This window comes from Cornus florida, unplaced genomic scaffold, assembly GCF_030987335.1.
Source record: "Cornus florida cultivar Cherokee Brave unplaced genomic scaffold, ASM3098733v1 CherokeeBrave_3.0.0_Hap2_Chr03, whole genome shotgun sequence".
Classification (NCBI taxonomy): Eukaryota; Viridiplantae; Streptophyta; class Magnoliopsida; order Cornales; family Cornaceae; genus Cornus; species Cornus florida.
Genome location: NW_026775573.1, coordinates 48,854,580 through 48,869,104, shown reverse-complemented (window position 1 = coordinate 48,869,104; position 14,525 = coordinate 48,854,580). Strand labels below are relative to the sequence as shown.

At 33.7% G+C, this 14,525-nt stretch overlaps 1 protein-coding gene and 1 long non-coding RNA gene across 3 annotated transcripts; one reads left to right on the top strand and one right to left on the bottom strand.

Moving 5' to 3' along the window:
- The first annotated feature begins 5,262 nt into the window (after positions 1 to 5,262).
- Positions 5,263 to 10,330, top strand: LOC132300461 (uncharacterized). Of its 2 annotated transcripts, none has more exons than XR_009480442.1 (3): positions 5,263 to 5,659; positions 6,741 to 6,946; positions 9,428 to 10,330. It is a non-coding gene; the product is annotated as an uncharacterized LOC132300461 (long non-coding RNA). The 2 variants fall into 2 exon arrangements; XR_009480443.1 differs by having other exon boundaries at positions 6,741 to 9,803; positions 9,912 to 10,330.
- Positions 10,331 to 10,528: 198 nt separating this feature from the next.
- Positions 10,529 to 11,311, bottom strand: LOC132301584 (probable CCR4-associated factor 1 homolog 11). Its single transcript, XM_059798823.1, has one exon. It carries the CDS (start codon positions 11,309 to 11,311, stop codon positions 10,529 to 10,531), a length of 783 nt encoding a protein of 260 aa, XP_059654806.1.
- Between the last annotated feature and the right edge of the window lie 3,214 nt (positions 11,312 to 14,525).

Genomic DNA, 14,525 nt, shown 5'->3' with positions numbered 1-14,525 from the left:
ACTACAAAATAAAATAATAATAACTTAAATAATATATATATACACACACACACACACACATATTATATAATATATATATATATATATATATATATATATATATATATATATATATATATAACTATGCAAAGATAACCATTTAATTAATCACATAACCATGTGCCTTTATTAATTAATCCAACTAGGCTTCATCCAAGCCTAATACCACATCATTTGGTCAAACTTCCCTTAAACCCAAATCGAATTAATTTAAATAAATAAAATAATCAAATTAAACCTATTAAATACAAATAATTCACAATAAAATCAGACAAGTATAAAATCACATATAGTCAAATAAATAATTCAATCTTAGCATTCCACAAAGCAAAACATCACACCAATTCATCAAATATAATCACAAAATATAATTTAATACAAATAAGACAATTAAATCATAACACTCAATTAACTAAAACAAATCATTTAAAAATAAAATAAAAGCAATTAATCTCAATTAAATCAAACAAATTATTTAAAAATAAAATAAAAGTAATTAATCCTTTAAAATATCGGGGTATTACACGTACAGTGCGTCTCAGTAGAAATTGGTATATCACTTTGAGAGAACTGATGATGTTGGTGTGAAGAACACTTACCAAGCTAAGGTTTACTGTTCTCTTTAAAAGGAATGGAAATTAACATTGTTTAGAGCCCTTCAAATCAAGTTGTTACGCAAGGTAACTACTTCAGGTCCTCAGTGTTTGAATTCGATTAAAATCCTTCAGCATTTATTTAAATTATATTTTGAGATATCATTTATTATATTCCCTTCTTAGTATGCCTCTCTCTTTCTCTTTGCATAGAGAGTAGATTAGTTCTTTTTGCATAAAGAGTAGATTAGTTAATGGGAATAGGATTGTAAATCGTGTTCTACATAAAAAAAAATAAAAATAAAAAAATAAAAAAAAAAATCATAAGATGATACCATAATAGAATGTGAATTATCTCATGATTTATCTTAGGAGTTAAACCGTTTGACGGATATGGTGTTCCTATTTCTACATGTTTTTCCAACTTAATTTCTAATTAGAGCTTCGTCTTCTCACATAGGATTTTAACCTTTTATCTTAACATTGCTTCATTAATTTGATCATAATGTTGATAATGGGTTATCGACATTATACACTTGATATCCATTTTTTATGCAAGAAGAAATTCTTTTATTTTCTCATCAGGTACATTATTTATTGGTTACCATAGTTAAAGGCTTGTGGCCTAGTGGTAAAAGGCTCCTACTTTCCAAAGGGAGGTCAGGGTTCGAACCTCAATTGGGACAGTGTGTGTGAATCCCAACTAAAAAAAAAAAGGGAAAATTTTTGGTTAGTTTTTTTGTTGCTGGTCGTGGACCCTGTTTACTAATCTCTTGAAGTGATATAGAGAGACATTGGAAATTGCAGAGAGTGAAAGCAAGAGCTAGGATTTGGGTGCTGAAGCTTATAATCTTCTGTTTTTCGGATAGTAAAATCTTTCGCGGGATCTCCATCGTGGATACACACCTTGTGTCGAACCAAGCTAAATCTTTTTGTGTGGCATTTTTATTTTTCTGTCATGTTTCGTGATTGTTAATTAGTTATCTGAATTAAAGTTACAATCCATATACACTTTTATTCCTGCTTATCTAGATTCCTTTAAGTTTTAGACCTTTCCTCCAAACATCCAATTTAGCACTTATCTTTTCTCAAGTTTCATCAATGAAAATAATATATATCATGGAATCTGATTCTATCTCATCAGTTCATCCATGGCAAAGGCAAAAGATATTCTTAATGCTAACCCTTGACATAAGTCAACATAACTTGAAAATTCCCTTGATTTCTCATAATTGTTTTAATTAAAAATTCCCTTGTTAATTCTGATTCATTCTTGTTTGCAGTTACTTCTGAGTCTCCTCTACCAGATGGGCAATTTTAACTTCTTTCCATTGGGTATTTTGCTGCACTAATTTTTGAAATTATAAAATTGGTACCATTGCACAAAGTTACTTCTACAAAGTGATTGCCTATAGAAGATCAGGATGCGATTTTAATAGTTTTCACATTCTCGTAGACATCGATGTGATAAGAAGTTCAAATGATCTTTTGTTTAGACTACATTGTTTCGAAGGACATGTTTTGATATGATTAAACACTGACATGTAAATTCAGAAGCTATTGGTTCGAAATCATGTGATCATGATGATTTTCATAATTGATAATCTCCTAATTAGGGCCTATCTAGTCTTCCATTTTCAAACTATGTTTTCTTTCTAATTATGGTGCTGGGAGCCATCTTTCATTTCCTTTGGTGGACTATCTATTGTCTGGTCATTCTTTTGTTCTCTAAACCAAAAACTAACAGCTTCTGCTCTACATTTAAGATTGTTTGGTTATTGTGCTATTACTTTAGTCATTGTCCTATGGTTGGTTGGCATCTGCCGCAGACAACTACTTAGGCATCGTGTGAGGCTCTTGGCTGCTGCCTAACAGTGGTATTTTTCAACTACAAGTTTCTAGTACAGATGCACTACTTCTTTTTTGTTTTTAGGTACACCGGAATCCAAAGATTAACTCTTGGAAGGTTACAGTTACATTTTGCTGCTCCTATTGAGCAGTTCGTAGAATTTACTTGAATAAACCCTTCAACTCTAGCTAACATTTGTTTCAAGGGTTTCTCTTTTGTATATCTTGTAAACATTTGAATTCCGGGGGCATGTTTGTCCTTGTTTCTGTATGGGCTCTTGTTGTAGAAATTAGTGAAAGCCCTGTGTTATATAGCATTACTTGTTTGGTATTTATGAATTGATTAGGAGACAGCTCGAATTTCATGCTCAATTCTTGTCCCTTTACTATTATTAAGATTTTTACGGAAAAAAAAAAGAATTTTATGTAGAGTGAATTCATTTCTGGACTGTTAAAGAGTGATGTATGATAGGAGAGAGAATATTTAACGGTGGAAGAGTTTTTGTTTGTGAAGTGGAGTATATTCTCTCTCTTCCACACAAAGTGCATATAAGAAAATTTTGGATAAAAATTTTTTCTGTGATGTTAATCTTGAATGATGGGGCATGGCGGTTGTTGGACAAGTTTTATTATTATTATTATTATTTTTATTTTTATCATTGGCAAAAAACTTACACACATTATTGACACACCCACTTTGCTATTTTGGAGACTAGAACCTTCACTATCCACTTTAAGATGTAGAGGATACCACTGGGCCAAAAGGCCCTTGGTGTTGGACAAGTTTATCCCTCTAAAGTTTTTTTTGTTATTATTTTGATTCTGAGAGTGCATCCAAACGGAGAAATAGATATTGCGTGTGTCGGGTGCACGGTGTACCAGCTCATCCAAGTCGTACGTGCATATTGCATAACAAGTAAGGTTCGGATGAGCTTGGTGTATGGTGCGCCGGAGACACCCAATACCTTCTCCAAATGAAGTGTGCACAACAATGAAGTACAAAACATTTTACTTGTCTACGTTACTCCGCATTTATGCATAAAAATGCAGTATTCGACATATCCCAAAGATAATCGACAGAAGCCATTGATGATTATCTTAATCTCTATATCTGGTTCATAAAATGGGTTATTCAACGATCAAAACATTGATGGTTTTCTTAATCTGGTTTAGAAAATGGTTACTCTTGAATGGGTAGGGATCAATGTTTTTGTCAACATATTTAAATACTGAAATTTCATCTATGTTTCTTAGAATCTCAATTTACAACCCCATATCTGTGATTTATATTGGCTATAATCTTGTTGTGAGTAGCATTTTTTTGATGGTCGGAAATCAATTTTCAACCGAAACTGCAAAAATTTGCCAAAGAACTTTGCATAATCAATGTTCGAAGAGAGTTTACATCTCTCTCTAAACATAAAATGTCACAATCAAATTGTTGTATTTTGTGGAGTCCATTACTTCATTTTTTTAAAGACAAAAAATTGGACCAAGAAAATCAGGAGATAATTGAAAATTGAAAAATTATACAAAAACTCTGTTTTTTTTAGTTTGCTTATATCTATTTTATGAAAACTCAATTATAAATGTCTTTTATAATTCTCTAAAAACAGTTTCATGTTAACCAAGCAGGGTCACTGACCACCCATTTCATAGTTTCACACTGACTTGTTGGTTGAGATGTCATGACTCGTTAGCTAAGAAATACATACACTTATATGTTTGTCGTGATTCCGTGGACACTGGAGTATGTGTCTACACTAATGACTCTGTCGAGTATTTAAAAATAAAATTTTATTATTTCGAATACTTGGCCAACACATGCTGGACAATTGGTCGACATATTAAAACATTTAGCCAACATAAAAAAACAAAAGCATGACAATCTCGAAAACAACATTTGAACATACATCAAAGTGTCGGGAACAAAAATATAATTATGATAACAAGATAGGATAGTAATATCATCTATAATATAAAATCTTCTTTTTGATATTGGTCATCCTCTAACTTGTGTAACTTTAGTATAGAATTTATTAATTAATTAAAGTTCAATGATTGCCTCATTCAATATATATAAATATAGATAATATTTATACAGTCATGTCCACGTTGTGTCAATGTTATACTTTTTTAGAATTTGAAGTGTGATTGTATTCATATCGTGCGATGTCCTTGTCTCGTATCCCATCTTAGCTCTTGAGTCAAGAATGAGTACTAAAAGAGAGAAGGGAAGAATTGTGGCGACTTCTTATAATGTGGTTCGTGATGCATATCACCGAAATATTTCGTGATATGTATCATTGCTCCAACACAATATAATTATGTATTTGACATTTATATTTCCTCCTTTGAATTGATGACTAAATACGAATTGGGTTGTTTTATTTTTCGTAATTTGTGACCGAAAAAAAAAGATATTTAGATTCATAAGTGAATTGCTTTATCAAATATTAAGAAATGGAGAATCTCATTTTTTTATATCATACATTACTAATTAAAAAAAAAAAAAATTTGGTACATCAAGGGGCTGTTTGGCAACCGCATTGCTATGAAACTTGTTTGGTAACATTAGTTGTGATTTGAATAATTCCAAAATATTTCCGAAAAAAAGGCCAAAATTAAAAACACCTTCCGATTGCTCCGGCGCTTTACCAAAACCATTATAATAGGGATTTAACTAATCATTTATTTTTTCAAATTTGAAACACCTTTTTATCAAAATTGTTTTGATATTTTTGTTTTTAAAAATCTCACAACAAATATATGTTACCAAATTTCGAAAGAGTATTTGAACACACTTCAAACATCACATTGTTTCTGCTTCACAGTTCGCAGTTCACACACATCCCAAGCGATTCCACTTATATTATTTTTGCTCATTTCATAATCTTCCCAAGGCTTCTTCCGCAGCTCAATCCGACCGCCTGAAAATATCCTCCTCCGCCGCTGAATCCGTACGCATCCATCCATGGCTCTTCGTTGTGTGCCTGAGAGTGTGGGTAGAATTGGTTATAAGAATCATCTGAAGAAGACAAAGCTAGGGCTTTTGAGTGGCCTTTCAACCAAAAACCACCACCAGAATCTCAGCCCTTTCTGTCCTCATTCCTCCTCTTCCGGGTGGTATGTGCAGCCGCCTACGGAATTTGGAGACTGGGCTTTTCGTCGACAAAAAGGTATTATCTCTCTCTCTCTCTTCAAATCTACATAAATATCTACTACAATTACAGAGGGTTTGACTAGGAACTAAACCCTTCTCGAGCTGCACAACAACTAACAGGTTTAGATTTAGATTTAGATTGAGATTTTGTTTTTGTTTTTTTGGCAGCAATGCAATTTTATATCTAATGTGCCTCTCCAACTCCTTCGCTCCCACTGTGTCTGTGTTTGTGATGTGTAAAATGCAAAAAATTTATGATCCCTGTGAACCTTATGTGGGTGATTTGTCTTCATTCAATTTAATTAAAGCCACATATGTTCAAATGTGGTATATCACCTTCAAATCTAGTGTAATTAAACCTAGCTTACACTGTGATTAGTACCACCTTCAAATCGAATGTAATTAAAGCTGCATATGTTCAAATGTGGTATATCACCTTCAAATCGAATGTTCAAAAAAATTTATGATTTCTGTGAACCTTTTGTGGGTGATTTGTTATCTTTATTGTCTTTCTAGTAGTCATTGTTAAATGTGTTCTTAGTCCATCACTTTATTATTATTGCTGTATTGTCCTTCTGCTAGTCATTGTTAAAAGAATCTACCTTATCCCAACCACCCCATGGTAATATGTAGGAAGTTAAAATCAGGGTTGTGTTTGTTTTGGATTTTTTCGACTATATATGGTATACCCACATGGATTAGGGCTTTTGCAAGCAACTTTTTCCCATATTGATTATTGGTAATTTTCCCCAAGTTGGGTAGTAGCTTGTAGAACCTTTTGGGAAAAGGAGGAATAGGCAAGTTCATCCCTCTAAAGTTTTTTTTTTTTTTAAATGACCCGATTAACTTCACTGCATTTGCAGCAATGCTATTTTAATTTCAATATGAACTCTCTAACGTGCCTCTCCAACTCCTTCCTTCCCACTCTGTCTAAACTGCAAATGAACCTTATGTGGGTGATATATCATTTGTATTTGTCCTTTCTGCCCACCCTGTGTAAACTCCTTCAAATCGAATGTCCAAAAAATTTATGATTTTTGTGTACCTTATGTGGGTGATTTGTCTTCATTGAATGTAATTAAAGCTGCATGTCACAGAATTCAAATCTTGAGTTTGTGAGAGTGATCAAGGCAAATAGACAGTGCGTGTCTGGTCAAATGTGGTATATCACCTTTGAGGCAACTGATGCTGATGTGAAGAACACTTATCATGCTAAGGTTTATTGTTCTTTTCAAAAGGAATGGGCATTAGAGTTGTGTAGGCTCGCTCCTTAGAGACCTTCAAATGTGGTTGTTTAAGCAAGGTAACTACTTCGAGACCTTAGTGTTTGAATTCGATTTAAATCCTTCAGCATTTATTTGAATTATATTTTGAGATGTCATTTATTTACATATATTATATTCCCCTGACTTAGTATGTTTTGTCTTGCGCTTTGGGACTGTGAGTCGTGTTCTACATTAACAAAATCATAAGATTATGACATAGTAGTATTAGGTCCTTTCTTTTCTATTTGTTTTTGCATTAATATATACTTTGATTGTGAATTATCCCATGATTTATCTCACGGAATTAAATTTTTTGATGGATAGGGTGTTCCTATTTCTACATGGTTTTCCAACTTAATTTCCGATTAGAGGTCCATCTCCTCACATAGGGTTTTAATCTTTAATCTTAACCTTGCTTCATTAATTTGATCATAATTTTGAAAATGGGTTATCGAGTGTATGCCATCAAATAACACATACCATGGAATCTGATTCTATCTCATCAGTTTATCCATAGCTAAGGGAAACGATATTCTTAATGCTAACCCTTGACATAAGTCAACAGAAATTGAAAATTCACTTGATTTCTCACAGTTGTTTTAATTATAGTCATGCTACCATCATACGTGTACTTTATCACGTTAATATATCTCTTTGTGACTCATTTCTTTTCTAAAACTCTCCATGTTAAATTTATAGGTATCCTATCATAGGCTTTCTCTAAGTCAGTAAAAAGTATTTGATGATTTTTCTTCCTCTCTGTATTTTTTATAAGTTTTCTCAATCATTAAATAGCTTCCGATAACATTACTATTTCCTAATTCCTGTCATGGTAGTACTATTTCTGAGGAATTTTCTTCTGTTTATGTTAAATGTAGTTAATTTTGATTTATAAATCAGCTAATTAGGGAGTACTGTAAAAATAATTGTGAAACCATATGGCAAATTGTAGGTATGTGCATCTATTCTCTCTCTCTCTCTCTAGCTATATATATATAACATTTAATTAAGCAGCATAGTTATATAAGGGATCGTCAACATGCTAGGAAGAACAATTCACAGAGGTCTCTTTAGTGGCATCCTCACAAATTGGAACTACACAGATTGTATTTGTGACCACGCATTGCTAATAAATAAATTAATATATATATATATATTGTTAATTAATGAAATTAAGTATTCTAGTGTTGTGTATCATAATTCAACTCTGTTAATTTTGGAAAGAATTAGAAGAGCTTAGAAAGAAGGCGAATGAAACAAAACCTGAAGGAGAAGGAAAAAGCTTCCAACTCTGTTAGAGTGAGAAAGAGCCAGCTGGAGTATGAATTGAGTAAGATGGAGGAGGCACCCAGTGAGAGAAACAGTGATGTGAGAGAAACTAGTGAGAGAAAGATAGGTTCCATTTCAAACCCAAGCACGCACCTCCTTGCAATGACTGTTGTCCAATCTTTTCCACACCTTCCTCGTTTCGTTCCTTCCCAGACTCAGTATGGCCACTGATACTCTGGTGAGATTTCGATACCAAAATTCTCAATCCTCTGTTTCGTTTTCTCCATTTTCTCGGCAACCAAACAAGCCCGAGGATTTTCTTGCATTTGATTTGCTTCTAGAAGCTTTATAAAGATGGATTTGCTTCTTTCTTGCTTGAGTTTTTGTTTAATTCCTGAGAAACTGTAGGATAAAGAGTGGGTAGAGTTGGTTATAAGAATCATCTGAAGACAAAGCTAGGGTTTTTGACTGTCCTTTCAACCAAGGGCGGAGGGAGGGGTGGGCGAAGGTGGGCTTCAGCCCACCCCAAAATTTTTTTTTTTTTTTTTTACTACACTACTTTCAGCCCAGCCCAAAAAAAAAAAAAATTTTAGCCTACCCATAATTAGCCCAATCCTATATTAGCCCACCCCAATCAACAATCCTGGATCCGCCCTTGCTTTCAACCAAAAACCACCACCACAATCTCATCCCTTTCTGTCTTCATTCTTCCTCTTCCGGGAACCAAGGAAGATTCATGCGGTACTCTGTTGATGTTGTAAGTTCACATCAAAGCTCCGTTCATGTCTTAAGCAATCCCATGTATTTAGTATAATGAGTTGACATATAAAGTGCACTTCTCTAGGATTGTTAAGGATAGCATCAGGCCATTACTGGCTCTTCCCTTTGCTATTTTTGGGAAACTCTGGCTGACATGTATATTTGGAAACAACATATACAGATTTAGCTTGGCACCAATTATTATTATGTACGCAACTAGCATAATCTCTATCTAGGATAGCGTATGTGCTCTTAAAACTTTAAGCCAGTTTGCTGTACCCATTTAACCAATCAAACTGTCAAAAAAACTCCTGCTGCACATTATTGGTTGCAAGGGTTTCTGTTTTGCATTTCTTGTTAACTTTTCATTTCCGGGTGTGTTTTTTTTCCTTATTTCTGTTTAGGTTCTTGTTGAACTTGTTATAGAAATTAGTGAAAGCCCTTAGGTATATTGTATTACTTATGATCTCCTACTTTGGAAACCGAGGAAGTATTACGAGGCCTATCTATACCTTCCTAGATCCTTGGTGTGATGGTTTGACAGTTGCTGAATGGTCTGGATTGTTTGCTGCTCAATGGAAGCTGGAAGTTGATGCTCTTACAAGATGATCTGTTGCAGCAATTCAGAGAATTTATTTCTGCTGTTCCTATTTATGCTGCTAAGGATAAAATTTTGTGGGATTTTGGTTGTTTTTGAAAAGGCTTGGGAATGTTGCCCTGTGAATAGGTGGATTGGCATCATCTGTGCTGGGGTAAGGTTAGGCCTCGATGGTCTGTAACTGCTGTATTTGTGATGCTTGATAGACTCTCCTCTACGGTTAATCTTCACAGGAGGAGGCTGCAAGATGCTCAAACTGTCATAAAGAGGTTGATTGTAGGGATCACTTGTTTGTGTCTTGTCAGTTTGCTCATGCCTTCTGGACTTGGTTTGGTGAAGTCCTAAACTGGGATCTGGTTCGGTTTGCTACTCTGCAGGTTTTGATGCAGGATGGTAGATGGGGTCTCGGAATGTTGGTGGAAGAGCAGATGCAGCCTGTTAAACAGAATCATAGGGGCAGGGATGTTTTTGTTTGGGGCTTGCCGAGATGCACCACTTTCACCCTGGTTCTTGCAATCCACAACTGTGCTATGGGCTTTGTGGGGTGAGAGAAATAAGAGATACCACCAAGGGGTGTGCTCATCCGTTGAAGAGGCTACCTGTTACATGGTTGTAGATGCCGCTGGGCTAAACTTCCAAATGTTAGTAATTTTATTTTTATGTTTCCTGATCTGGTTTTTTAATTGCATTGGAAATCTGGAGTGTTATATATGTGGGGGTATGCCCCACACTGATCCATTGTACGTACTCAAAGTCTACGCAATGAAAGCTTGTTCTGATCTAATGTCTACCGTGATGTCTGTGTATGCACTGGTAGCTAGTTTGAGATCAAAAGTGTAACATAATGCCAGAGATAACAAAAAATGCAAATATTGTAAGAACTGAAATAGAGAACCTAAGATTGCATATTTTCAATTTCGAAATTACATGTAACAACAACTACAGAGATAACTACAAGAGAGACACAACTGTACCAAGAACATTAAATCAACTATCAATTTACTTCCAACCCAAACAATACCGAATCAAACTTGTTCAACTTTGTGTCCACCTTCGGATTGAAATAAACATTTCTCAGCTTGTGGAACGTCTGCATGGTGAGTAAGCTATCCGAACCAGCCTGGTGGCTCTTCCCGGCCACACGATTGACATTCAAAGCCTTGGCTACTCTTTCCAAACCACCAAACAGGCCATCACAATATCTTATCATATGTTTGATGTCATAAACTCTCATCCCAAAATAAAATCCCACTAACCGCATGAAGTCGCTCAAATCATTAGGCAATTCTCTGCCAATCAGCAACTTGATCAGAAACCCAAAATCATAGGCGCTGTGAAATGTAACCCAAGTCAAAGGACACCTCCTGAAAATCAATCCAGACCAACCCAACATCACAGCAAAGTCCCTTCCATGAATACCCTGTTGCTTATTCTTCACGAAATTGATACCTTGGCGTTGAAGCAAGTCGATCGAGTCCCTATTGTGATTATCAGAATCAATGTCAAAATCGCAGAAATTGAATTGCCAGATGTAGGTTGAATTTGTACCAAAATCGGGAAGCTTCCCTTGCGCATCTGAAAGGGTGAGCCCCAACTGGATCAGCTTCAATTGATCCACATTTAACTTCATAAAATGGTAGTTTTGGATGGATCGATTTTGATAGGGTAGGTTTTGGTTGATGTTTGGACGAACGATGGTTCCAGGAAATTCAGTATCGATCGAGGCGTATGGGTATTCAATTCGGGCTTGATGAATCAAACAGAACTCTTCAACCATGTTATTCTTCCATACTTCTCTCACAATTACAGGTTTTTTAGGCAATTCCATGCTTTGAATGATTGAAACAGAGTAAGAAGAAGACGATGAAGACAGTAAGAAGACGGCACTATACAACTACAGGAGAGGGCAGTTAGATTTATATATATATATATATATATATATATATATAATGTAACCTGGTGAAGGAAGGAGTAAGAGGCGGTGATCGATAATATGGATATGGAAAGTGTTTTCGAAAAGGCGGTGATCGATAATATGGATATGGAAAGTGCCAATTTTGGTAGGTAATATATCCGTGACCTATAAGGAAATTTTATGGACTAATTTGTCAATTTAAAATTTCTGAACTTGATGCTCTACATATTTAACTTCGAAGGTAATTTTGGAATTTTAAAAGGTTAATGCATTGTCTCCTAAAAAGTTATAAAATTCAAAGTGGATAATTAAAATGGTACGGAATAATTTTTTTTTAATAAAGAGTTTGACACTGGTATAAGCAATAAATCAATGAGAATTACAAAATATGTATATATAAGTATAAATACAATATAGAAGAAAGATAAGAGAAATATGTAAAAGGTTTGAAATTTTAAATGAGATATATCACTTCTTCCCGACTCTTATATTTATAGATATAAAAAACACATGCTCATATTACAAAAGGAAATTAAATCAAATTACATCTTATTCATAGCATAATTAAATCCCTGCTAATATAATAAGTCATTCCATAAACTGTGCTTATAATATATTCTAACTCTCTTGCCCAACTTGAACAATGTGACTTTAGACACGGTTTTGTTTGAACTATTTGGGCATGGAACTTTGTTTAAGAAGTTGGGTGGAATTTTTTTTTTTCCTAAATGGGTGGAATTCATTTATGAACTGTTAGAATGGTGTATGATGGGTATACCCACCACGAGTAGGATACGAGAAAGAGTGTTTAATCGTGGAAGAGTTTTTATTATGGTTTGGTATTTAGTAACGTGTTGATGCACTTGTGAAGTATATGGGTAGCTATGTTTCCATTGTTTAAAATTTTGGAAAGTTCACGTGAGCGATAAATACTGATGTTATCGAAACATCAGAAATTATGATGAGGTTAATTCTTACTTACATAAAATTATTAGTTACCGTACTCTTTATCAAAACTCATGCAGGGTAAGTTAACACAGATTTACATTATAACTTTGACGACATGATAAACCAAAGTCCCCATGGAAAAGCAGTTGCTTCTTGTGCTTTTGAAGTGTGATCATAAATTGGTTTTCAAGGCCAAACTTTGGAATTCAAAAGGAACATTCATGCATAGGGGCTTATTATATCAGTTGATTGCTCGTGTTTAGCCTTTTCTTTTATTAGAAACAAATAAGGAAAAATTTAATTTTTTGACAACTTTCTAGCCTATATTACAAATAACACTGTATTAAAAAAGTATTGGTATATACCATTTTTTTAGCACAATATACAATATAATTATGCACTCCCTCAATCCCACAAAAAATCATTCACCTTTTCATTTTTGGTTGGCCAAAATAGTTGTCCAATTTCTCCTTCCAATGCATTACTTTTTTAATATTCCTAATTTACCCTCATTACTTTGAAGTTCTAAAAACAATTCAAATTATGTGGGTAAAAAAATATTAAAAATTACACTATTAAAATGTCAAGTCAAAAGGGCAATTATTATTGTTATGTTTTTGGTACACAGGGATTATTTGGCAACTTATATTTGCTCCTTATAGATGCCTCACAACCCAGTTGAATAAGGGCCTCCCGTAGAATTTGAATCCCCATACTCTCGAGCCTCTGCACTTACTTGATAGAATTTTTGAATGAAAATTTTTTCATTAGTAATTAATAGATGTTTTTGACTGAACAGGTGTGATCACTGGTTGTTTGTGGGATGAAAAGATGCAACTCAAAATCAACAGACATAACCTATTCAATGCGAATCATTGCAACCTAATACAATAGGTGTGTCCGGTGATGAAGAGACACATATAAATGATTGTGTTCAATGATGAATGGATACATATAAATGGTTGTGTCAATTGTAAAGAGACACGTATAAATGGTTGTGTCATAAAAATGGTTATGTCCAGTGATGAAGGGACACATATGAATGATTGTGTTCAATGATGAAAAAACACCCAATCTAAAAAAATACTTCTATTTCTATAAATATAAATACCCCATTGAGCTGTCATTTGCAATTTGTTCAATTCATTTTCTTCTCTCTCCCTCTCTTGAACCCAACCCATGTAGGTTCAAACCATAGGTCAAGTGGTCCGAGCCACTTAGACCCTAATCTAATTTTATCGAGCCATATTAAGATTAGTGTGAACCATTTGTTTCGGAGTGCACTCAATTCAGCATTTATATAGTATAGATGCATTTTTAAGTCAGAGATGGTATTATATGGAGGAGGTTCGCTATATCCATTGTAGTGCTACTACCGGTGGATGTAGACCGTTGTATCTTGGGAGATAAACGTCACAAAGTCCGTCAGCACCATACGAGACGTAAATTATCTTAAGGACGTAGTAACCAATACTAGCCTCTGTCTAGGTTCTTTATTTATTATTATTATTTTATTACTTCAATTTGAATGCTTAATTAAATATCGAGTTGCATATTTAATTAATTATTTTAACATATTATTAATTAGACATATTAGTTTAATGTTAGTTATATCTTAGATGCCATATGAAACATATATTTTTCAACAATCTTAAAATAATTTATTTCTTGTGTAAATTTTATTATTAATAAGTAGAGATTATACTAATAATTAAGATATAATAAAATAATGTTATATAGATTATTATATGAAAATATGCTAAATATTGATGTATTCAATATTATGTGAAATTGAAGCATGCTATATAAGTAGATTATTGCATTATTTATATAATTCATTATTGGTTGAATTATTTTAATTTTGTAATATGATATTATGTAGCATATTATATTATCTTAAATTTGTGCCAACTAGAGGTGGAAAAAGATATTTCGTTACTTTTATCAATAATTGCACAAGATACTGTTATGTATATTTGCTACGAAGTAAAAATGAAATTTTATCTTTGATGTATTTATTATGATTTTTCAACTACCATAAATTAAATACCAAAATTGTGGAGGATATAATCCATGAAATTTGTTACGAGTTACCTCATCTTAAAAGAAATACTTATAAATGTGGGGG

Excerpts from the sequence above, each read along its gene's own strand:
- LOC132301584 (XM_059798823.1), bottom strand. The coding sequence starts at position 11,311 with ATGGTTGAAGAGTTCTGTTTGATTCATCAAGCCCGAATTGAATACCCA.